Source organism: Octodon degus, unplaced genomic scaffold (assembly GCF_000260255.1).
Source record: "Octodon degus isolate 3935 unplaced genomic scaffold, OctDeg1.0 scaffold00026, whole genome shotgun sequence".
NCBI lineage: Eukaryota > Metazoa > Chordata > Mammalia > Rodentia > Octodontidae > Octodon > Octodon degus.
This window is the reverse complement of record NW_004524602.1, coordinates 1,065,897-1,091,010: the sequence shown is the minus strand read 5'-3', so window position 1 is coordinate 1,091,010 and position 25,114 is coordinate 1,065,897. Positions and strand designations below refer to the sequence as shown.

At 46.2% G+C, this 25,114-nt stretch overlaps 1 protein-coding gene across 1 annotated transcript in view; it reads left to right on the top strand.

Annotated features, from left to right (window-relative positions):
• Positions 1 to 16,888, top strand: part of Etfa (electron transfer flavoprotein alpha subunit) — a 70,222-nt gene extending 53,334 nt beyond the window's left edge. Inside the window, exons 10-12 of the mRNA XM_004628704.2 lie at positions 9,314 to 9,379; positions 12,829 to 12,909; positions 16,632 to 16,888. Of these exons, the coding sequence (XP_004628761.1) occupies positions 9,314 to 9,379; positions 12,829 to 12,909; positions 16,632 to 16,670 (186 nt within the window). The 3' untranslated portion in view covers positions 16,671 to 16,888. The remainder of the gene's footprint in view (positions 1 to 9,313; positions 9,380 to 12,828; positions 12,910 to 16,631) is intronic.
• Positions 16,889 to 25,114: the final 8,226 nt, after the last annotated feature.

The following is a 25,114-nucleotide window of genomic DNA, read 5'->3' as shown; positions in this document are numbered from 1 at the left end:
GGCTGGAGTGTTGTGGGGATCGAACTACAGCAACCTGAGGCTGACAGCTTTGTGGAAGCAGCCACTTAAACAACTGAGCTAAGGCCAGGCCCCCCCCTTTTTTATTTTTTTTAAACTGTCTTATTGAGACAGGTTTTTACTATGTGTTTCAGGCTGGCCTTGAACTCACAGTGATCCTCCTGCCTCAGTCTCTTAAGTGCTGGGATCACAGGTGTGTGCCACCATGCCACTTCCATTCATCTGTTGATGGATATTTCCATTGTGTTTTCCTTTTGGCCATTATGAATTATGCTGCTTTGAATATTTTCATACACATGTCTGTGTGAGCTTCTGCTGTCAGTTTTCTAGGATAGCCAAGAGTGGGAACTCGTGTGTCATTAGTCATTCTGTGCAGACCTTTTTGAAGAAGCACCAAACTTGTTGCTTTGTAGCTCTTATGAAGTTCTTGCCATAAAAATTATCTTAGTCATGTTAGATTAAATATGAAGAAAGACTATAAACATTGGCATAGCTCCTATTAATTTTTCTAAAGAGGCACCTTAGTAAGTGGTCAGAAAAAGACTTGCAAGTCAGGACCTTCAAGTCTAGAACCAGTTCTGTTTTTTGTGGCCTAAAGTTTTTCATTGATAAAATGGATTATGTACATAGCAGCAAAAGTTCCATAGAGTCCAAAATTTTAAAAAGTATATATAATTTAGCATATTTTGACTTGGATCAGTTAAGAAACTCACTGATAAAGGTTTTGATAGTCAAAACAAACTTTGCATTTCACTTGCTAAAGTACAAAGCTTTGTAATAGACTTGATAATATATCCAAGTATTTTGATATTATATACCTACATATTTCAGTGTGAATTAGCTGTCTGAAATAAGTTTGGCCAAGGATATACAATGCTCTATTTGGCTTTCTATCATATCAGGTATACATGAAGTATATTTCTTCACAATGAAAAATCTGTGAGGTAGTATAGATGCAAATGAGGTCAGTGCAGAGCATTTAATTGCAAAGTACAATTGAATGTTAAATATTTATTTAGTTTTGTAGTTCTGAAGACTGAGCCCAAGGCCATTGCACTCAGCCACAATACCTAATTCATTTTTGTAAAATTTTGAGAGTAGGTCTTGCAGAGTTACCAGGCTAGACTTGAATTTAGGATTTACCTGCCTCAGCCTATCACAATGCTGGGATCAGCCTCCCAGAATGCTGGAATATACGAATATGCGACTATCCTTAGCTTAAAATTGTATTTTAATGTGAACATATTCTTGGGAAAAAATTTAAAGCCAGTGTAATTGAAATCTGCAATTAGAAAATAGTACTAAAAGGTCAGGGGTCAAAAGTGCACTGAAAGTACTAAAAAGGTCACTTTTTTGGTATACATTTAAATTTTTGAATGGCATATCACAGCATAGTTAATATTTGTGTTTTTAGAAAAGTTACTTGTATTTGAACAACTGGTTTGTTGAAATAGACATAGTGGACCACACAGAAGTGGTATAAATACCCATCTGTTTTTATGGTATTATAACCAGGATATTTATGAAAAAAGACATAGATTGATCTCCTATAGCTCTGGAGAGAAAAGTACCTCTGGGGAGAAAAGGTGGGCTGCTATAAACAATATGGAGGGATTTTTGTCTGTGGCTGAACTTAGGGTTTCAGAGCATCTTAAACCATAAAGTCTACTGTATCTACATGTTATCTCTGGTGAGTAAGCACCATGCCTAACTCCAGAGCTATGATGTCTGCTCATGTGAAAAACTTTTGAGAGGCTCAGTGATGACTTAGCCTTTTCTTTCAAGTAAATCTGACTTCGCTTCTAGATGCTTTCCTTCAACAGTTTTTTTGGGACCAGGTACTTACTTCATTGCAAGCCAGGTCAGAATCTTTAACCAGGAAGTGTTAGCTACTTTTCAATACGGGTTTCATAAATTCAGACAAACAGGCATCATGAACAACAAAAACAGTGATTTCTGAATCCTCCCTGACCGTGCCACCTCCATGGCTCTGCACACCGAGTGCCTGCCACAGGATGGAGGGGGCAGGGTGTTATGACCAACGCATAAGCGTCTAGTAGAAGAGTACTATAAGGCTAAAGCACCTGTTTATCACCAGTGTTTATGGTAAGCCTGGATATAATGTATCAGTTCACAGTATTTCTAGTGACATAGGGTAAAGTATTAAAGTTGAAGTTCCTTTATAAATATAGAAATATTAGCCCTTCATTGAGCACATCTTATTTTAGGGATTTTTCCTCTAAAATAAATGTATTTGCTGGGATTTCAGTAGACCTGCACTTTGGTTGCAACACTACCAATACTGTAACCAAACTGAATTGTCTGGGGTATTGTGGAAAGAGTACCAAGTTAAAACACTTAGCCTCAGAAGCTGACCTTCTCTGAGGCAGAGAATGGTGGTTGTCAGGATCAGTGGAAATGGAGTGATGCTGTTGAAAGGGTACAGAATTTTGTTTGTGCAGGATGAATAGTCAAGGAGATGTAGTGTACATAATGCTGTGCTTTCTATTATGTGAAACGGGAATGATTTCCATGCTGTGGAGTTGTCCTGGTTATGTAAGATCACACAAAGAAACAGCAGTGTGGCTGCTGGCTCAGTTACACGTGCATAGATAGCACATGTAATTGTGGTGCAGGAAGCTGTCTTGACTCTTGCTGAAACAGGAGTCAGGCGTAATACAAGGGAGAATTGTATATAATCTCTGCTTTAAACCAAGAATGTGAGTGAAATCTTCCATTCATTAAAATGCAGTTTAGCCAGACTCCTGCTAAAGTTTCATAACACAGGCAGAATGCTGTTTGAGAAAAGAGCCTCGGATGGTTGTGCTCTGGGTTTTGGGGCCTCTTCCAAAAAGAAGCGTCTTAAGCACATCTTGGCAAACAGAGGAAATAGTTTGGCCTTTTAAATGAGCAGCAGGATGAAATACAGCAATATTAATGCACAGGAGGCTCGCAGTAATTAGAAAATATAGTTCAGTTAATCTTCACAAAGAGGCATTCATTATTTGCAACGATAAATTCATTTAACTCCTAACCTGGCATTTGTCCTATGTGTGTACATTATGTCTTAGCTGATAGCTGCTTAAGGTTGTGCTTCCAGTCTGTTGAGGAAGAAGACTGAGAAAGTATTTGCTCTTTGGTGGACTCTTGTCCTGTCTGAGGCAGCTTGGGCTGTTGTTTCCAAGCATGTAACATTGGATCTCGGAATTCTAATAACTACTTACAGGATGTGGTTTAAAATTTTTTCTTTAAAGAAATATGTTGCTTCATGTTCCTTTCCCAATTCCAACTTTATCTTGAGAAACTTGGTAGGAAAAATTAAAAATTTTTAAACCTGATTTTTTTTTTTTTTTTTTTTTTTTTTTTTTTTTTTAGAGAAGAAACAATATTGACTTCATTTTTCTGCTCCATATGCTCCAGGTCTAACTCTGCGCTCATATCCACATCTCATATAAACAAAAAGTAAATGTTTAAATCTCTCCACTCTACATTGTTTAAAGAAGAACAGATCTGAAGTTGCTATGCGCAGAATGCTGCTCCAACTCTAGAAAGAAGTGAATTTCGACTTTACATGTGTTTTTCTTTTTTTTTTTTAAATGTGGCCAGCTTGATATATCTTGATATCTGCATCTGGGCCATGTATCTGTGTGAAAATCACATAAGAGGTTTGTAAAAGCATTCATCTTGACTGCCTAGGCCAGTGCTGTCTAGGTACTTAGACAGAACCTACCTTAGCTTACTGATTTTCTCATCTGTATTTAAGGTTATAAATAAGTAATCACTTTAGGCACATCTAACATTTTAATGGACCGTACCTTTTTTGTTGTGTTAGTCCAGGTATTTTTAATTTCTGTTTTAATTTTTTGACTCAGATACATTTCGTTGATGGCTATTATGGATTGTTTCTAGACATGCCACCAAATCTCTTGTGGTCATAGGTTGGGTTTTTCAGAGGTGGCTGCATCTAGATTGTGTGATACTGGCATTGATTCATGGTGCAGTGCTAGGATTAAGGGCACTAGTATTAAGGGTATGAGCACTACCCAACTTTAGGGTGGGTAGCTTGCATAAGATACAAGGGACCAAAAGTGGCTTGTGACTTGCTTGTTTTTGCTGCTTTCTACCATGAACTATTTGTCTTCTGTGATGCTCCTGTCTTCTGTGATGCTCCTCTGCCATGCTGCCCTGCCTTGTAACTGGCTGACTGTGAAACCTCTATAAACCTCTACAAACTAGGAACCAAATAAAGCTTTCCTCCCCTAACCCTGGGTGTTGGGTATTTTGTCTCAGCAATGAGAAAAAGTAACTTAAGACAATGGTGAACCTTTTAGAACTTCAGTGATAGCAAACAGCACACGACAGCTTTTATGCCATAGGTTTGCCACCTTTGCATTAGGTGCTTATTTTAAGAATTTTGGTTTTTGAAGATAATTTTTCTAGGTTATTTTATAGTTGTAAGGAAGAGATGTGTAACTGGCTAGGAAACAAACTTTGGTATTTGAGAGTTGTTTCGCAGGGTATAAACTTAGATATCAAGCAGGAGTGCCTGCCTACTACTCCAACCCTCCCTCCCTGTGTATTGGATTTTCCTCAGCTCTGTGGCTGTCTCCTCAAGCTAGTTCCTGTTGGATCTCTTGGACTCTAATGCTTGTCTACTGCTGATTTTCCTTTTGGGCTCATTGAGTGTAAGCCGACCTGGAGATGGGCTTCTCCAGAACCAGTGCCCACATTATGTGTCTAGGTCCTGGTCAAGCCTTTCTGTGATCAGGTAGGGTATGTGCGACCCATCTCATAACCACAAGGCCATGCCTGGCTTTGGATGTGAAGTGTCTAAATGGAGATTATCTTCTTAAAATTAGTTTGCTTGTTTTACTTTGACATGATTACTAAAAATTTAAAATGGAACAGGCTCCTTATCAGTGCCTTCTATTGGCATCCCAGTGTTGACTGAAATGTTACCTGTGGTGGGGGAAGCTCCCTAGAGCTGTGCACTGTGCCCCTCCTGCTTTGGAAGTAGGGCTCATGATGACTGGCTAGAGTTCTGGAAAGACATGAGGCCTTCCTTCCAGTTTTCCTGACATTTCCAGGCATGTGCCTTGGTCATCCAGTCAGAGTCAGGAAGGAGGGCAAGGGCAGGAGCAGGGGACACCTGCTGCTGGACAACAAGGTGGAGACCTCATCTTCTTGCTCCCCAGCCCTGTGCACTGCTTAGGGAGCTGCAGCACAGGGGCAGAGCTCATCTGCTGTCTCACCATTGAATTGTAAGCTTGTTCAGGACAGGGAACAGAGATTTAGTCATCCCCCAATGCCTGTAGGGTGCAGCAACAATACCAACAACAGGAAATCAGCTCACCAATGTCACTGAACTGTGTCTGTTATGGCACAGTTAGAAAATTACAGGGGCATCTGGCTTCCCAACCCTTCAGATCCTTACAGTACCTCTCTTACTTAAGACAAGTTCCTGTACTGCCATCTGTTGGAGAGTATCATAATAGAACTGTAGGTCAGTAATGACTATTAAGATTGCTGCCTTCCTCCCTAATTGTCAGTGTACAACCTACTCAGCTGCCCGTGAGCGTCCTGAGACTGGGCCAGTGGGATGCGCAAATCAATATTTGAACAAATGTTCCCCATGAGAGAACAGATGCTGAGGACTGAAGCCTCAGCAGTGGCACTGTGAGGTTGGAATCACTGTCACTGTTTTCAGATGAGCTAGCAAGGCAGGGAAAAGTTAAATAACTGGCTGTCAGCTGGCTAAGCTGGACTCTGATCTAAGTGGGGAGCTTTTGGAGGGTGGCTTTTTAACCATAGCAATGCACCCCTCTGGCATCCCCACTAGGCCACGTCAGCTGTGACAGTGTCCGTCCAAGTTCAGTGTGGATCTCAGAGTTCTTCGCACAAGTGCATGGCCATCCTGTCTCTTAGGTTGTGGCAGTGGAAGATATTTATGTTCATTTCTCCAGCACTTGTTTGCCTGGGTGAGTGCCATGCTGCTGGCCGCTCCCTCCTGGGGCTACTCTCCCCCAGCTGCCCCCACTTTGACACCTGGACCTGTTCTGGTCCTGCCCTACTAGATTCCAGCCTTTGCCAGAGCTGGAGGATGGGCTCCAGGACTGCGTTCTCTTTCTGTGTCTGTTCCTTCTTTAATCCCACTCTTTCTGACTCCTTAATTGCCATCCTCCCCTCCAGCATCTTCTCTCATCTTTTCTGGCACTTATTTTACTGGTTTGGAAGGAAAGCGCCTCTGGCAAGGATTGTCTTGCTGTGTTTTGAAGCTGGTACCTAAGTGCTCCATAAATTAGCATCTGCAGAGAGTTCTGTATGTACTAATTATTACTATTGAAATACAAAAACACTTTCTAAATGTAGGCAGCATTCTGGGATATTAGTCTGTTTGCCTGTCTGTGCTTTTAAAAGGAAGGAGAAAGCCTCTCTTCCTGCCTGAGAGAAGCATCAGCCCTCAGCTGGGCAGCCCCAATCCCTGGGTTCCTCCTGGGTTCTTGTTTTTCTGCTTTTTTTTTTCTGAATTTTTATTCAGGGATCCATGTTTGTGAGGCAGTAAAATAGAGTCCTCTTGGTCACATGGACCCATCAGGGTTACTTACATAGTTGGAAAGGTAGTGATGGCCCAGAGTGCTTGCCCTTAGTTGGCTCTGACCCAGAATCTGTTATTTCCTTGGTGCAATGATGGTTAGGGTCAGTGGGATTTGTTTTGGGGGAGGGCAACAAGTTTAAAGTAGATGTGTTTATGTTGTGTTTATATTTACTGTCAGAGTGAATCTACATTTTTATTAGCATTTCAAGATGCAGATGGAGCTTTTAAGACTTGTGAATTTTCATGTGAATGTATGTCAGGAAGCCTCCTTAGAGACTATTGATCTTTTCCAGTGCTTGCTTACTAACCACCTAGAGTGGTTAGTAGTGGGGTTTCTGTGTATCTGAGTAACTTGCTCTAAGAATCTCTGTGTTCAAATGTGTTGGCCTGCTTCTCCTGAATGTGAGCTTCAGTTAGGACATACGCAGTAATACCTTGGCTCATGAATGCTTTTGTTTGCAAAAAAAGCAGTTGGCAAAATTTTGCTTCTGTTTGAGAGCTCTGCAGTGGTTGATGAATGTGAATTCAGCTACTTTGTCCAGAACCCTGGAAAAAATTAAGTTTGTGAACAGAGGTGCCACTATACCTGCATTTTAATGACTGTTTACAGATGAAACACTAGTCAGAATAAATTGAAATGACCTTACTGTTGTCAATTGAAGTTATCAGTACTTTTAATAGAAAATAGTGGTGCATCAGCAAAGGGAAAAAGAATGTCCATTTGTGAAAAGGTAGTCTGAGAATAGGGCCTCCCCATCTGTCCAGGTGTGAGCAGTCCTCGTGGACACAACAGACGCAACGGATATGTTCAGGGTCGTGTGTTAGCTTTGTATCCTCATCACTACATCATATTTCTGTACAGACCTTCCCACCCTCAGATAAGATCTCTAAACCGAATAAGATAGCTCTTAGCTATCTTAGGTCATTTGGGATAAGTGTAGAATAAGCAGAATCAGAAAACAGCTCATGTTTATGTGATTAACTGACTTTGGAGGCCAGACTTTTTCCTTTTCCTGGTAACAGAGGTACCCTGCTCTGGAAGCAGTGGGATATTTTATGCTTTCAGAGAGACGGCCAGGGATGCCCAACAGCATTTTGGGCAGAGTGGCAGGGTTCAGACTCCCAAGGGTCCTGTCTTTGCTTCCTTAGCTCTGGCTGCTTTTCAGAGCATCCCAATGAGCTTTTGAAAAAAATACCCACTGCTGGTGCTATTCTTGCTCTGCTGACAACTTGGGAAATGGAGGCCGCATGAGGGGAACTGACTTGTATATGGCCACATAGACTTAGGTGCTGTAGAAACTCCTGGTATGGGCAGGCCATGACATTACCCCAGGGTCCTGGTGGAGGTGCTCACTTTCTGTGGGGTGTGCTGCTGTTAATTAGGCCCAAGCAGTGCTGAGATAGGTAAAGCCCTGACCCTTTGGCTTTAAAAAACCTGCCATCTAAAGAAGGAAGGCAGTGTGACCCAGCCATTGCTCATGTGAAGAAGCCTTTGCTGTCAGTTGTCACAGAAGCACAGCATGCATCTGCTGCATGCCAAATGCACCTGCCCAAGCCAGGACACGTCGGTTGGGTGAAATGTGGGAAAGGCTTGCAGGTGAGGCTCTAATTACACCTGCTCAACAGAATACAGCAGGAAAGCTCTTTTAATTACACACTTGTTGAGTCAGTTTTCCATGGTAGTGTGTTTTAATTTTTAAACATAGGTACTCCAAAATTTTTAGATAAGGAGATGTAACAGGAGTCAATCATCATTCTGTTCTAATTACTGGGGACAGGAAAAGGTGCAAATGTTACCAGCAGCATTCACCAGAAACTGCAGTTGGGGCCTTTTGTTAGGTACTGGGCATTCTCAGTCCCTGCTTTTAAGAAGTATGTGTGTGGATGTGCCTGTGTGTTTGTCTGTAAAACTTCTTGACACTGATTCTCTGATTTGTATTTCTAGGCTTTCTATATAAGAAATTTAATAAATATATCCTATTTACCATTTTCACACATACCCTTTTATAAGAAGGCAAACAATATAGAATCTTTTTCTTTTTTATTTTATGTATTTAGTACAGGGTCTCACACACAGATCAGACGTGTGATCCTCCTGTTTTCAGTCTCCCAAGCACTGGGATTACAGGTGCGTGCCACCACGCTTAGTCTCAATGGCCTTCTCAGCCACCTGGGGAGCAGGGCCGGCACTGCAAGCCAGGTCGGGGAATAAACCTCGGTTCCTGCGGCTGCCTAATCAGGCTTTTTAATCGGCTGAGCTATCTGGCTGGCCTTCAGAATCTATTTTAATATGTTCAAGCATATATATTTATATACCAGAATATAATTGTGTGTGTGTGTGTGTGTGTGTGTGTGTGTATTGTGAACAGGTAGAATTGTGACATGATATCCAAGTGTGTGCCACAGGTGAAGAGTGCTATGTCACAGATAATCACTATAAAATATTTAGCTCAGGTTTGGTACATAGTATATACTCAATAATCCTCAATATTCATCTGCCTATTATTATAGCACCACTGGTGCAGGAATTCACTGAAGAAGATCTGGGTTCAGAACATTAGGAAAGAAAAAATAACTTAAGCAGTGCATATTGTACCTGCCTTACTTAGCATATCATTTGCCTAGAATTTAAACTGCTAATGGCAAACACTTAAAGTATTATATAGTATAAATATATGCTAATGTGGTCTCTTGTTTCAGGAACTTTATATTGCTGTTGGAATCTCTGGAGCCATCCAGCATTTAGCTGGGATGAAGGATAGCAAGGTAATTGTGCACAGTAGCATGATGCTAAGAGGGAAGGTTTTCACACTTTTAAATCTAGGCCTTGCTGAATGTCTCCATGTAGTTACCGCATACATAGTTGTACCTTGCATGTTCACATAGATCTGGAGCTGAAAGGAACAGAAGCTGTTCTTCATTCCTGCTGATGTTGGTGGGAGGTCGTGCTGTACTGGGGAAGCCTGACCTCAGCTCCCAGCTCTCAGCTCATGGCATGGCAGATCCTTCCTGCCCATCAGTTTGCCTGCCAAACACAAGTGTTGCATGATGGTCACCAGTGCTCCTTGAGCAAAGTGTGAGGCTTATACAATTTGATGAGGCCCTGACCATCTGACTGTTTAATGAGGCTCAGGTCCCATTCTCTGTTTGCTTCACTCTGGGTCCTCAAAGCCCTCATATGTCAGCAAAGCCCTCATATGTCAGCAGGGCCATTCTTCTGCATTACTACCAAAGTGTGACTGACACATCTGTGTTAGCACACCAGGCCATCTTAATACCTTAGTGATTGTCATAAGTGCACTGTGGACAAAATACTTGATTTTAACTCAGCCCTTGGACTACATCAAAAGTCCTGTGTAATGACTCCATGAACATATATTTCAGAATGTGACACAGTAGCTCATGCATAACAGTGTACAGTTTGAATTATGAACTTCTCTTTCATGAAGTCAGAGATGCCTCTGACACTCCTGCATTTATCTATTCAGATGGAAGCATGATATAAAGCATAATAAAACTTTTAACAGGTTTAACTTCTTGAAGAAATGCACGCACCACCTCTTCGTAACTTCTAAATGAATGGGTGCAAAGCCAGTCAGATTTCACAGTTGAGTGGCAGGTTCCTTTACTGAGCTCTGAAAACAGCATTGCCAATGGGGAAAATGTGGTTTATGCATTAAAAAAAAAAACCTTCCAACACCAGCAGCCTTAAAATATATTTTCAGCTAGACCAGCTCAGACACATCTAGAATTCTACTTCCTTAACTACAAGATTCTACATGTCAGGAAGATCTTGGTGAAAATTCTTTACCAAGGCCAACAAGATTAGAGTGTAGGAGTCAGACTTGATAGTGTGTAGGGAATCATTCAGGTCAGGAGTCCAGTGTTGGGGGATAATCCATGAAAATAAACTTCAACCAGCATTTGTTTCTCTAGTCACCAAATGTTCATTAAGTCCTTATATGAGGTGCCAGCATTGGTTAAATGAAGAAGGCTGCCCCTATGGTCTTGCGTGGGAGGCAGTTTCCAGTTATAATTTTGGTTGAGTTCTAAAATGGGATATTCAAATGGCTTGAGTCTGACAGTGGTATTACCTAGAAGCTACAATTTTAATTAGCACTGTGATAACACTGAAGAATGCAAGGTTTGATTGTTTATCAAATGAATCAATATAATGAAGGCATTGTTTGAACTGTATACATAATGGTATGACTGATTACAATGTGCATTTCAAAGCTCTGTTAGAAGTTTGAATTCACAAGGAACTACTGAGAACTCTAGAGTACAAGCAACATTTTATCATAATTATTTACAGTTGGTAATTCAGGAATATAATTTTAGTAATCCAAGAGGTCTGGGGAGATGGCTCAGTAGAAAAAAATGCTTCCCTGGCAAGCGCAAGGGCCCGAGTTCAAGTCCCTGTTCAGAAAAAGAAAAGAATAATAATAATAATTATTTTAGTAATCCAGAAAACTTTTTTTTTTTTTTTTTTTAATGCAACTTGCCTACAGTTATGTGCTGTCTTTTAAAATTAACTTTTGGAGGGCTGGCCTGATAGCTCAGTGAACTAAAGCGCCTGCTTAGGCAGAGCACAGGTGCTGGTGTTTGATCCTGGTGTGCCATGCCGGACCCGCCCCCAGGGTGCCCTGAGAGGGCGATTGAGACTGGGTGTGGTGGCACGACTGGGCGTGGTGGCACATGCCTGTGATCCCAGCGCTTTAGGAGGCTGAACACAGGAGCATTACTACTAATTCAATCTACATAGTGAGACCCTGTAGACCCAGTAGACCCTGTCCTAAATACATAAAAAATAATAAAATAAAATTAACTTTTGGGGATATAGCTCAGCAGCACAAGCACCTGCCTGGCAAGCACTGAGTTCAAGTCCCATGTACCTCCCAAAATAAAGTTAACTTTTATGTCATGAGATAAAAGCATTCAGATCAGGGCTGGCCAAATAGTTCAGCGGATTAAAGTGCCTGCAAGCAGGCGCATGGGCCAGGGGTTTGATCCCCGGGCCTGCTGTGCTGGTCCCACCGCCACGGCACACTGAGACAACAATTGAGATGGGGTGTGGTGGTGCTCGCCTTTAATCTCAGCACTTGGGAGGCTGTGAACAGGTGGATCACTGTGAGTCCAATCTAGTAGTGAGACCCTGAACACCCTGAGACCCTTCCCTAAAGTTAAAAAAAAAAAAAAAAAAAAGGCATTCAGATGAGTAAACTGTCAGGTATTTGACTAGGTGGCCTTGAGAAAAATCATTAACCATCATGTGTTCAGTCAGCTCTGCTTGGAACTGGGAAGCAGGCTGCACAGTCCCATAAAAGAAGCACCTCAGTGACAACACCCAGAGTTTAGGATGTTTGTCCTTAGGATGTTGAACATGAGCCTGGACCACACTGTGTTCTAGACTCAGATGTTGTGGCATAAATCTCTTTTAGGTTGTGTAGTCTGTTCTTTAGGTCAGACTACATCAAAGTGCCTTATGTATAACACTAGAGGTTTTCTCAAGATATACCAATGGGCAGAAATCTTCTAGAGATTCTAATGATCACAAGTCACTCTCAAAAACAGTAGTACATTTGAATCAAAACTTAACTTGGTGGTACTAGACATACCTATGTGGAATGCCAAACTGGTTTTCTTGTTCAACTGGTTTTTTTATTCTGTTAATAATCTGGCATAATTTCATATCTAAGACTAGTGTTCTAAGAGGTAAGATAACGGTTAGTTTCTAAAAGAGATATAGTAATTTGCTTATTTTGTTGCATATATTTGCTGCATACATAAGGAATAAAAAAAAAGATAGTTCTCTTTTAACAACGGGCTGACAAGACAGCACTTATATTCCCAGAACGTACCCAAGAAAGTAGCTCTGAAATAATAAGGGGATGGTGCAGGTGGAAGACAGAGTGGTTGGAACTACAAAGGCTATGATTTGTTACTTTGTTAATCTAAAATCTAACTTTTTTTCATGAATCGAGAGAACTTTTAAAAAATAATACTTAGCTTTTTACACTGAAATGGACTAGCAGTGAGTCGCAGCTAGTTTTACCATATTCTAAACTAGAAACTTCTAATGAATTTATCATATTGGCATGGAGGCATCAAAGTAATCTTATTTGGTAGACACATTAATAAGAGAGAGGTTAAAATTGAGCCATCAATCTGTGTTGGTGTTTTCTTCATAAAGCCATGCTCTTTTTATTTCACAGACAATTGTGGCTATTAATAAAGACCCAGAAGCTCCAATTTTCCAGGTGGCAGATTATGGAATAGTTGCAGATTTATTTAAGGTAAGCCAACTTTGAGAGACTTCTTACCTAGATTGTCTGTCATCCAAAGACCTCTTGGAGCTGTTGTGTCCCTGTGTGTGCTGTTATCATGCTGCACAGCTTTGACTGACTTAGGTTACCCTACTGTGTGGTAGGAATCCAGATTGTCTAAGATAGCAACCTGGCTCTGGCATCTCACATGACTCGAGTGCTATAAACTGGACCCCTACTTGGCAGACCACTGAGGAAATACTGTGGAGCTCCCCCACTGGCAGAGGGTGCTGAGCTCTTCAGAGAAGAACAGAACTCTGTCCAGGTTATTTGGCTCAGCAAAAATACTCTTACTCTGTTTGTGCTTGGACACTGAAGGCTGAAGGCTGTACTGGGGGATCCCTTAGGACAATGGAGGTGAACCTGTGGCACATATGCCACAGCAGGCATGCAGAGCCCTCTTTGTTTGCACTTGAGCCAGATTGTCTCAGCAACCTTGTATCAAATATTCAGATTCTTTGCAATAAATAAGTAGGCTTTGGGTGGCAGTTTGGGTACTTCGTCTCTGAATGTTTTGCTGTCACTGGCTTAGGAGAACACTTACTCCACAGTCCTCTACCTGATGCTTCCTTCACACTTGCCATCCATGAAGAAAGTCACCTGAGTCCTCTTGGCTCAATGAGCTGTAGGTGACACATACCTTGGAAGGTCCTCACTCATGACCTGGCCTGTACCTGGCCCTGCCAGCATTGATGGCTCATGTGAGAATTGACAATGCAAGTTGCCTCTGACCTAGAGAAGTGGGTTTGCTGAGTGAAGACCCCTGACAGAACCATGTTGAGTGGTGGCCTCCAGTGTGGCCTTGAAGGATGGAGGGAGGACCCTTCAGCTACTCAGAGGTGCTCAGTAAGGCTCAAGTTTCCTGGATCTTGTCTTGGGAAAAGTGTGGCCCCCTACCAGTGACCGGCTGTATGAAATATGGGTTCTGTTAGGTCTGCTGCTCCCGTTGTCTGGTGTGTAAGAGCAAGCAGCGTTGGCAGTCATAGGTCCCCTAGGTTACCCCAGTGGGAGAGGAAGCTGGTGTGGAAAAGAGCTTTTCTATATCTCTGCACAACAGTAACTGTTCTAGAAGCAAGGATTTATTTCTTATTAGGTGTAAAGAGAGGGGTAAATATTCTTACTTAAAAGTGAAATTAAGCTAGGTATGGTGAGAACCACAAATTCAAGCTCAGTCTGGGCAACTTAGTGGAACTTTAAAAAAAAAGTGTTGAAAAAGGGTGGGGATATAAGTCAGTGTGAAGGCCCTGGTTTCAAACCTCAGTCCTGAAAAAAAAGAAGGTGAAATTTAACACCTCCCCCCCAAGGATATACTGTCTTGAAATGTTTGCAAATAGGCATCTGCTGTAATTACTTTTTGGATATTTTAATAAACTTATGTTGTGCTCCCTTCAGCAGCATGTATCCTAATAAACTTACATAATTTTGTTTGTTTTGAAGTATGTATTTCTCTCTGCCTGTACACTCTGTTTTACAGCTCACATGAGAAACTTAAAAGATAAATCAAATCAATGAAGGTTAAGTGTTAGAAACTTAACACTTAGTGTCGTGTCGTCTGGTGGATGGTGTCTGCCTTTGGGGGAGCATCTTTGTAGTGGTTGCTGATGGTCTGGTGCCCCACACAATGCCTCCTGTACTAAAGGCAGCATGTATGTATGGGCATGTGCTCCACTATCTGAGTGAAAGAGAATCCAGAGGTTGCAAAGTAGAGAGGGATCTAAATAATCCAGTCAGCTGATTTCCATCTGAAGGTTCTAGAACTAGTTGTAGAGTTTTAGGAAGCCTACGCGTGACTACAGAGAGCCTGTGTGGACAGTGGCTGCCTCATTTTAAAATAGTTATGCCTAGGATCTTTTTTCTACATTGATGTTCTGAATTTTTCTAACCCATACTGGTCTTTTTGTATTTAGTACAGGGTCTACAGGGTCTCACTGTGTAGATCGGACTAGTAGCGATCCTCCTGTTTTCAGCCTCCCAAGTGCTGAGATTATAGGCACGGTCCACCACGCCCAGTCTCGGTCACCATCTCAGTCCTCCCCGGGGGCAGGGTCGGCATGGCACGCCAGGGATCAGCTGCTGCACTCTGCCTCAGCAGGCACTTTAGTTGCAGAGCTATCTGGCTGGCTCATACTGGTCTTTTTTTTTCCTCAAAACTCCTCAAAGTTTGGAGCATTTCATGCTCTTCTCATCCTCCTATACTGCAGAATAAAAGATGAATATTTTTTTATGGGTGACTTGTAGGCCTCTGTTTCTTTTTCCAGACTAGGAGCAGGTTTCTCTGTGGGTCAGAATCAGGCCTGAACCTTCTCAGGCCCACAGTGACAGAAACCATCTCTGCCTCCTCCTTTAGTACTTCCATGAGGAGGCACTATGTGAATTGAGTTCATCAAGCAGGGAGCTCTCTGTGGAGTATCCAGAAGAGAATAGAAACAAAATTCAAGTCTTTTTTACGGCTGGGCTACCAGACAGTGCACTGAAGCAAGCCTTTGTTTTCTCCGTAAGAAAGCTCTTGTGGCTTCCTTGGCAAGTCCAAGGTTGAGCTACTAAGCAGAATAAAATGATGGGTGAGAAGGGACCCTTGGTCCTCCCATGGGAACATGGCAGGAAGGAGTTCTGGAACCTTCTGGAAAAGAAACTGGGCTCCAGCCTATTTTTTGTGGCATGCACAGGTCCAACATGTTATGCGTGCGACTGGCGTGAGCTCATGGTCCCTCCACTGAGGAAGGCAGGGGACATGGTGCCAGCACTTAATGCCACCCCTGAGCAAATGCCTGTGGCTCCCTGGTAAACATGGGCCTTTTAATAGGCTGGAGACAAAGTGACATTCGGAAGAAACAACATGTCGACAATTTCCTTAATAAATTTTGTACGAGCACATTATTTCCACCTAATGGAAATGTAGCTCTCTTAAATAATTGAGAAGCTGCATTCAGCAGTGCCGAGTTCAGCGGGGATCTCCATGCACAAGGGCCGTCGGCAGCTCTGCAAAGCTGGGAAACTGATAGCGTACACAGGTGGCTGGGCCGGTGTTCTGGAGGCCCATGTGTCATTCCCCCATTGTCCCCTCTGTGGTCTGGGAAGTTACAAAGCAGTGCTGAACTACCCGCCAAGATGAACCATTGGGTTAGTAATCGATCATTTTTAGAGGAAAAGTGGACTCAGTTTCCCTTCTTGTGGTTTCTCGCTGGGAGTGCTTACAGCTGCCACACTTACCTCAGCCTTGCATTTAATGATGAGTGGTGATACAGAAGTGTCATGTTCACTTCTGTGTGCTGAATGACAGTGTGCTGAGAACACAGCCCAGGTCCTGTGGAACTCGGTGAGTGAACAGTGCGAGAAGTAGCCCCGGAGGCATTTGGCAGGGCCTGGCTGGCAGAGGGCTTAGGAGGGAACTGTGCAGGGGGTCGGGCGTGCAGGGCATGGGAAGGGTCCTGGGGAGAATACCAGGCCAGAAAGACTGCTTCTCTCAGCCAGGCCAGAAACAGCCCATTTCAGTGTATCTAGAAGAAGCGCCCCTGCCACAGCGCCCTGTGCTCAGGTGCTCTTGTCTCCCCTGGTTAAGGTGGGAGGGGACATAGTGGGGGACCTGGGCTCTGCAGTGAATGTCATCTTAGGCTCAGGTGCCCACCAAGCACTGCTTCCAACCTTAGGAAGGCAAATTCCTTGCTTAACTGTTGGTTGTTGTTCTTTTGTAGGTGGTTCCTGAAATGACTGAGCTATTAAAAAAAAAGTGAATCATGATTGTGCCTTAAGAAGAAAATCTGTGTGAAAGTATTCAGCTGAAGTCTGAAATTTATAAGTTGAGGGAAAAAAATCCTAACAGCAGCCAGAATACTTTCCAATGGGACTATAATTGTGTTTCTTTTTAATTATTTGTGGTCACAAATGGAGATTTTCTCATTCTGTAATAAGCTCTATAATAAAGCTTGCCACTACTTTGACATTGTCACAACTGTCAGAAATATGCTTAGTTTTTCTTTTTTCTTCACCTGCCTTGTTGTGGAAGGTGTATTTTAGGCAAGATTGTAAACCTAGAGTTCCCAGGAATAACTGTCCTAGTCCACTGGTGGTGGGTGAGGGATTAAGGCACAAGCTCAGACTTTGCAAGGCCCAGTTAATGTGACTGTTACTGCTCCGGTCCTTAGCATACTGCAGCTGACAGAAAACAGCAGCCCTGGCTCAAACCTGACTTCGCTGAGGATATTCAGTTGGCTTAAGGTAAATTTAATTTTCCTTTCATTTTAATGTATTGTCAGTTTTAAGGTTTTATGAGCTCTGTGTCCATAAAACAGGAGTGGGGAAGGAGAGGGAGCTAAACCTCATACACAAACAGTGTGACATTATGGCCACTAATGTTTAAAGCCCTGCCTTTGAGTGGCCATAGTCGGTGTCACCTCTGGCAACCTCTGTGTGCCCCAGGGCACAGCCAGGATCCACGTGGCACCAGGAGCTGTGGGCAAGTGGGATGTAGTTGGGAAGGCAAGAAGGGCACCTCTGGCCAGGATGGAGGGGACACAGGCAATGGCCAAGGTCCTAGGAGGGCAGCGGTGCACCTGGAGACTAGAGTGCAGATGTGACCCATCAAGGAGGGTCAGAGGAGTTTGGACATCTGGAGCCATGTCTGTGGACCCTTCATGTGAAGCACCTTTAGAAGTTGACCTTGGGTGTGTCACCCTCCTTTCAGTGACACAGGAAAGCAGCAAAGGGTCCTTTTTTGCAAGCAGTGCTGTGGGAATCCTGGAGCTCTAGGCCCTCAGGCAGTGTGACTGCTTGGCCCACCTTGATGTATGTTAGGGACATGGGCACAGAACAAACGAAGATGGCAGAAACCCGAGTTACATCAGGAAATTAATTCCTGTGTCTTTGGAGCTTTAACTGAGGGGCTCAGCTCACCCACGTGTCCTTCTCTCAGATGCTGCCATTAAAAGCAGAGGAACCATGGCAACATTGGAGCCTGCCAGCCCATAGCAGAAGGTGGCTGGCCTGGAGAGGGCATCCCAGCCAGTGGCCTTGTGTGGTTCCTTGTCCTGAGTTGCCCTGGTCAGTCTTCCTCCACTGCCTGTCCCCACTCCATTCAGCTGTCCCATTAGCCAGTGTTTCCAGGGTCAGCACAGCAAACACATAGCTTAGTGATGGGCGGTGCTCTGGGGCTGTGCTGCACTGGCCCTGGTGAGCACACGAGTGTGTACGCACAACCTACACTGGCTGTGCTATACACTTACAGCTGCCAGCATGGGAAGTTGTATACACTGTGTGATGGGAATTGTCCAGCTCCATTGTAACCTCGTGGGACCACTGTCACATGTGTGGTCCATCACTGAAGGCAACTCTTCCTTAGGCAGTGCTCTTGCCGTGTGCCTGGCACTGTTCAGCACTTTACATATTCAAAACCCTTCATAGCGGTCTAGGTTTGATGCCATTGTTCCTCCTGTTTTACAGATGGGGAAGAGAAATTCAAGGCTCAAAGAGATTCTGTAACTCACCTCCATTCTAAAGGCTTGTAAACAGGGTCCAGGATTTAAAGCCAGGAGCCCTGGCTCCACATCAGTGACACCTCCAAGTTATGGTTCTGCTTCATCTCAGCTCAAGGGCTGGGGGACTCACTGCATAGCAACCTCAGGGTCAGAATGACAGATGGGCGGTGCCTTCAGGACCCTGTAGGGAAGGAGAGTCATGGTGTAGTTTCCCAGGCAGGATCCCCTGCAACTCAGAAGTCCCCATTAGGTTCCCTGAGGATACACGTTCAAAGGGCAGTTGAGGAAGGGGAGGGCAAATTATTGAAATATAGTTTGCTAGAAGCAACAATTTATGGTACTGTAGTTTTTTTTGTTTTTGTTTTTGTTTTGTTTTGTTTTTTTTCCTGGAAAGCAAATGGGCAGTTTCTATGGTCCGTGCCCCACCTCTGGCCCTTGGGCTCTGCAAATAGTTGAGGGAGGAGATTAAGGCAGCCTGTTGCAATGTGTATGTTTCTTGCATTTCCTACCTGAGTTTTTGAGGCCTCTGGTTAACTTCACATAGTCTGTGGGGCATTTGGTGGCCTGGTTATTTTAGCAAACTCCCAAGAAGGTAGGACCATCTTGTGGAATAACAGCTCTCTGAGGGCAAAATGAATAATCCTGGGCCCAGCAATCCAGGGCAAGCCAGTTGCTTCCAAGGTGGCCTTGCCCAGCCTCCCTGCAGCTAGGCAGATGCCTGAGCATGTTTCCCTGGCTCCTGCGTACTCTCAGCAGCACTGTGGCAATGTGGCTTGCTATGTGGGTGGGAACTGGGGCAAATACCCTGGAGATTTGCCCTGGCCACTGCCTGGGGTAGCCTAGGTCTCCACAGGAGAGTGGTCTCCTGGCTGGGATCATGGGTGTTGAGACAGTTGCTGCTCACGTGGGTCCTTGAGGCCATGAGACAGGAGCAGGCTGGCACATAGGCTGAGGGTGGCAGTAGGTGGGGTAAGTGTGTAGAAGACATGGACAGCTAGGAGGACTTTTTCCTCAGGAACCAGGGGAAACTGCCTCCAGAAACAGTTGTACCTCAGAGGCTGGGCCAGCCATGGTACCTCAAGAACCACAGCATAGAGAGCTCTTGATCTGCAGGAAAAGCACATCAGCAGAACCGTACCATTTGTCTTTCTTGCATACTTCTTCCTAAAGCTTTCATGGTTGCTGCCCTTGTCTTCTGGGGAGCATGAGCAGATTCCAGTGGACAAGAGCACGTAGATGCTAACAAAGGAGGTCAGCAACCACCGCCCTGCACAGCTGTTTGGTCCTTGGGCATAGGGCATAGTGTTGAATTCTTAACTCATGAACTTCGGTATACTTTCTGCTCCTGTGTGTCACAGAGAAATGTGTCCAAGCCCAAGTGTTCCACAAGCAACTACTCGGCCTCCTGAGGCCCTGTGGTCTGTATGAGTGCCATGCTCCCTGGCCCTGGGAGCCCTTGTGTATCTGAGGAAGGCCCATCAGCAAACCTAGGGGGCAGCCTGTCCTAGTGTGTTCCCCATGATTGGGGGTAAGGAGGAGATGGATGTGATTAGAGGGCTGTGGCAGGAATCCTCTGGCTGGCTGCCTAGATGGATCTGGCTGGAAGCTCTTCATCTGTGCAATGGGTCCTGAGAGACCGGAGATGGGCCAGTGCCGTGGGTGTGGCTGGCAGAGAGCAAGGCTGCTTCTCCTGGGATAGTGAGGTAGCCGTGCTGCCGCCAGGCCTGGGCCAGGCCAGACATCCCCACCTTGGGTGTGCTTTGTGCTTTCACTCTTAAGAGAGATGGTCAGCCTGGTTGCATTCAGTGCTGTCCCTGCTGAGGGGTTTTGTTTTGGTTGACATTAGTTGGGCTGGAGAGACTGGGAACCCAGAAAACCCTATTGATTATAACAGATGGTTCTAGTTAGCTGGAGGCCTGACTGGCAGCCTTATAAATGCCCACGCTAAGTGACCTACAGCCATGATTTCAGATTGTTTTTTATCTTTGTGGGGAGCCCATGCAAAGACTTGCTGATCCTCCCTGGCTTAAGCAGCACATTCAAAAGCATCATCCCATCAGAGAGAAAGACTATGAGATGTTCAGGCATTGTGCCTGGGAGGAAAGGAAGCTATTGGCCCCAGATTACAAAGCAAGGTTAGAACTGGGGCACCTGTCCTGAGTCCTCCACGGGAGCATGGAGACACCAGGCCTAGCTGGCTGGTGGGCAGAGGCAGGGGATGTCTTGGCCTAGCCAAGCACAGAAGGTGCCATCAGAGTAGATGTATCCAGGGCAGGACGTGTGACAAAGCTCAAAAGTGCTCAGAAACAATAAATTCTGCTCTTTCTGGGGGGCCTGTGGAGACTGGATCCTAATTCCCAAGACGTCCCTGTCCTGCATCCTCCATTCTGAACTGCTCTGCTTAGGCAGCAGGGTCTTCGTCCTGTGCTGGGTGCAGTCCAGACACTACTCTGCAATCCTGGCACCCAGGCCCTTTTTAGCAGTGAAAGCAGAGGTAGGTCCCCTCATCCTGAGGCTTCGATGGTGTTGAGGAGGCTCCTGCAGTGCTTGGTACAAAGCACCCTGTAAATCCCAGGCCTGAAGACTCCTGTCCCATCTATCAGGGTGTTTAATGCCCTGACTAATCTCTGGGTAGTCAGTCCCATTTGCTTGTCTCAGGATGAGTAGGCAGCCTCTCCCTGTGCTGTGCCTGGGGCTCTGTGCAGAATTATGTTAGCTTGCAATAAATTAGCAGTAAATGTTCCATCATTTTCTTTGGATAATTAAATTAATTATTCAGGAGACAATACCAAACTTTTCAGTAGTGAAGCCAAAAGAAAAAAAGTGCAGAGTGGTGGTGGCTTCCCCACTGGTGGATGTGGGAAAGCAGGTTGGGGCCAGAACTAGGAGAGGGAGGGAAGGTTGGGAACAGAAGTGTTCCTTGCCTTACTTGTGTTTGCTGGTGGGCACTTGAGAGCCCAGTGGGCTCCAGAGCTGGCTGTGGGGTCCAGGCAGGGCACACACACACCCCACTATGCCTCCAGTCCTCCCCAAACCATAATTGTACCCCTCCTGGCCCTGCCCCGGAAGTGCTGAGTGCTGCCGCCGCACACCCTGGGTGTGTATTATTCATGAGGCTGCTTTCCAGGCCTCCCTAGACACATCCTCAGAGGGCTTTCCCTACCATTATGTCATTAGTGATCCCACAGCCTCTGGGCTGGGGCCCACAGGAACCATGCTCTTGTTGTGTGGGTGGGAGGGGCTCCTGGACTCTGCTGAAAGCCACAAAGCAGGTGGAAACAGCTGGGTTGAGGATCCAGCCAAGGCTGGGAGGCGCCCTGGGAGGGGACCTAAGCTCAGAGCCCTGAGGTGTCCATCTGACCCGGCTTTGGCTGGCTGAGCCCAGAGTGGCTGGCGGCCATGGTTAAGCAGCTCTGCACAGGTGTTGGGGGGCACAGTTGCGCTGCAGGCCTGGACCTCCTTCATCTGGGGCTCTGGCCCCATGTCCTTTCTTTAGAGGCAGGCAAGCAGAAGGAGCAGAGCTTGAGTCTCAGGATTCTGGTTCCGGGAAGGGAGTGTCTTGCAGGGAAAAGGGACTCATAGACTGAGGGCTGCATGAAAGGAGTGAACACCACATGGAGAGAAACCTAGGCCACAGCTGTGACCCATTCTAGGAGTCTGTGACAGCCCTGCCCCTCACTGACCCAAAAGTCAAGCCTTGGGGTAGAGGCCTGGTCCAGGGCTGGGCAGGACTCAAGCAGGGCGTCATGAGACCTCACTGCTCCTCGCTTGGGGGCGGCAGGCCAGGGATGCAGTGGTCTCCTCAGTAGCCACTGGGCATTCCTGGCCCAGAGCCATAGGACTGGGCAGGAGGCTGGGCCCTGAAGGCCAAGGGGTGGCACAGCCCATTTCTGTCTCTGGCTTCCCAGGCAGCCAGATCTGAATCACTGAACACAGTGTGGCATCGCTCCAGGTGGTCCTAGGTTTGAATCCTGCCCTGGCAGTTCATTAGTCCTGTGCCCTGGGCAAGTTACTGAATTAATCACTCTGTGCCTGTTTCCTCCCCAGCAAAGCAGAGAAAAGAGTGCTCACTTTGCAAGTCTCTGTTAGGGACAGTGAAGAGCATCTGTCACTGCAGGAAATGGGAGCCATTACTGCTTCTGCAGGAGGTGGCAACTGTTACCTCTGCCCTGTGGGACAGCCCAGATGGCTCCCCAGGGCCCTAGAGTGGCTCTCAGAAAGGTGGCTGGGTAGCAAGTGCTCAGGCCCCGTGCTCCAGACCCAGCTGTCCACTGGTCATCATTCCACTCCCGGCGATGATGCCCAGAGGAGCTGTGGAGCAGCAGCTTTTCTACTTGTGCCCCAGGCCCAGAAAACCAGGCCTGAGACCTGCACTGCAGTGGGGTCTGGCAAAGGAAGGGGAGCCAAGCCCACAGCAGGGGTGGCATGCTTCCTCCCTGTGCCCTTAGGGCTGGGTGGCTTCTCCTCTCTGGCACCCTCCCATAACTCCACAGCCAGGGTGCCAGGTCTCTCTAACAACTTGGCCTGCAGCCTGGCCTTTCCTCCAGTGCTGCCTCTACTCTGACCGTTCCCCTGCAGCTACCAGAGGACGAACAACTGCCCAGCCTGGTGAGCAGAGCCTTAGTGACCTTTTCCACACTGTCCCTGGCACCGCGTCTCCTCACAGTGCCCTGTCCCTCCCACCTGCCCCACCTCCCACGCTGTGGCTCCTGCATGCACTGTGGCGCTGCCATCCTTGCAACACTGCCATTGCTTTTAGTGCTTGACACCTGGCTTTAAGTCAGGGACCCCATCAAGATTCTCTGGTCATGTTTCCCAGAAGTGGGTCAGTTCTGCAGCTGTGTTGAAATGATAGTGTAAAAATTGCTTTCATAAATCACAGACTCAGAGGAGTAGATTCTACTGTTTGTTCTTTGAAGATCCTCCTCTCAAGGCTCCCTCTTCTTAGAGGTCTTAGGTGCTCACAAGCAGGTATCTTGTAGGTTGTGACTGCTGGGGATTCCACACAGAGAGGCAGGGCCACCTGTGACCTCTGTCTCCGTCCTCATCTAGTACATGCAGTCAGCAGTGAGAACAATTTGTAAGCACTCCCAGAAAAGTTGAGGTCTTATAAAACAAAACACAGCAAGCAAATGGAGAGGGAAAAACATGGAATCCTCTTAGCCCCTGTCCAGGTGGGGAAGCTGTGGGAGGGGCTGGAGACTCTGGCTTCCACCTGCCCTGGGGCTCCTCCCTGGAGCGTTGGCACTTGCAGAGATGTGTGCCCCCACCTCAGACTTGCTGGGAAGCCAGTGTGGCTCAGGAGCTGGGTGGGCACTCAGCGAAGAGGAGGTCCCCGCTCAGCTAGGCCTAGCTGGGGAAGACATTTTCTAGCCCTGTGGGTGTAGACTGCTAGTTATAGACAGGACCCTGCTGAGTCCTGTCCTGCAGATTGTAAGTCCAGCCCATCACAGGTCAAAAGCCAAGTGGTTGCTTTCTTCTGAGAGCCCCTGTGCAGGCCTGGGCTTGTTTCCCAGCCTTCCTCACTAGGCAGGTTCCTCACCCTCTCTGGCCTCCACAGGGGCTCAGGAGTGCAAGTGTGACCATGCTGCTGGTGACCTGGGCCCTTGGGACAATTGTGTACTTCTTGGTACACAGCTGCCCCATGCAGCTCTTCTAGCTTAAGAGTGGCCCAGTTGGAAAGAGCAACCCCTGACACCTTGTTGTGACAGCTGCTGATCTGACTCACTGGGAGGGTGCTCTGGGTCTGTACATAGACACTCCCTTCCCTCCTGCAGTCCAGTGTCTTCCAGAGTGGCAGTGCCCAGGCCTGTGGTCTGGGTTCTTCTTCCAGCAGGGGGTTGGCAGGGAAACAAGCTGGCCACCCTATGGAAAACCACACGGTTGGGGTGAGCCTGTGGGGACTTGGGAGTCAGGAAGAGAGCAGGCCTAGAGCAAAGGGAAGTGGGATACTCACATGTGGCCACCACCCAAAGTGGAGGCAGAAGGGACAGATGGGGAAGGAGGCTGGAGCCAGCTCACAAGTGCGTGAGCCTGGCTCGGGTTCCTCATTGGCAGCAGGACCCCACACACACATAAAAAGAAAAAACGGTCATAAACAAAACCACTCCACAGCTTCTAAATGGGGGAGGCCTAGCAGCCCAGAGACCAGAGGAGGGGGAACCAAGGCTTGGCCTGGTGAGCTGATGGTCAAGGATGGATACTTTGGGAGAATGGCCAGGTCCAAGATACTTCAGGGGGTACATAGGGCCAGGCCCCGTCCGTCCGTGTGTGTGTGTGTGTGTGTGTGTGTGTGTGTGTGTGTGTGTACTAGGTGGACCACACACCCCAGCAGGGACCCCAGGAGGAAGGAGGGCAGGTGTGAGCTAAGTGTGAGGTCCCCTGGGGTAGACTTGTAGAGGGCTGCCTGGGGGTCACCAGGGAGGACCGTCGAGCTTCCTGTCAGTGGGGACAGGTCCAGGGCCCCTCTACAAAGGCCTCAGAGCTGCAGGAGGAAGCTGGGCCCCCTGTGGGCTAGTCAGGCAGTGCTGGTCTTAGTGAGTCATTCTGGACAAAGCACCCAGGTAAAGAAAACCACATGGGTGTTTCAGTGCAGCTGGTTTTTATTATTAAAGCCGAGGTTGGAAAATGGCTGTTTCCCTACCCCCAGGGCCCCTGGTTCCAGACCTATCCTCTGTGTGAGAATGTGAAGACTAGGTTTGTCT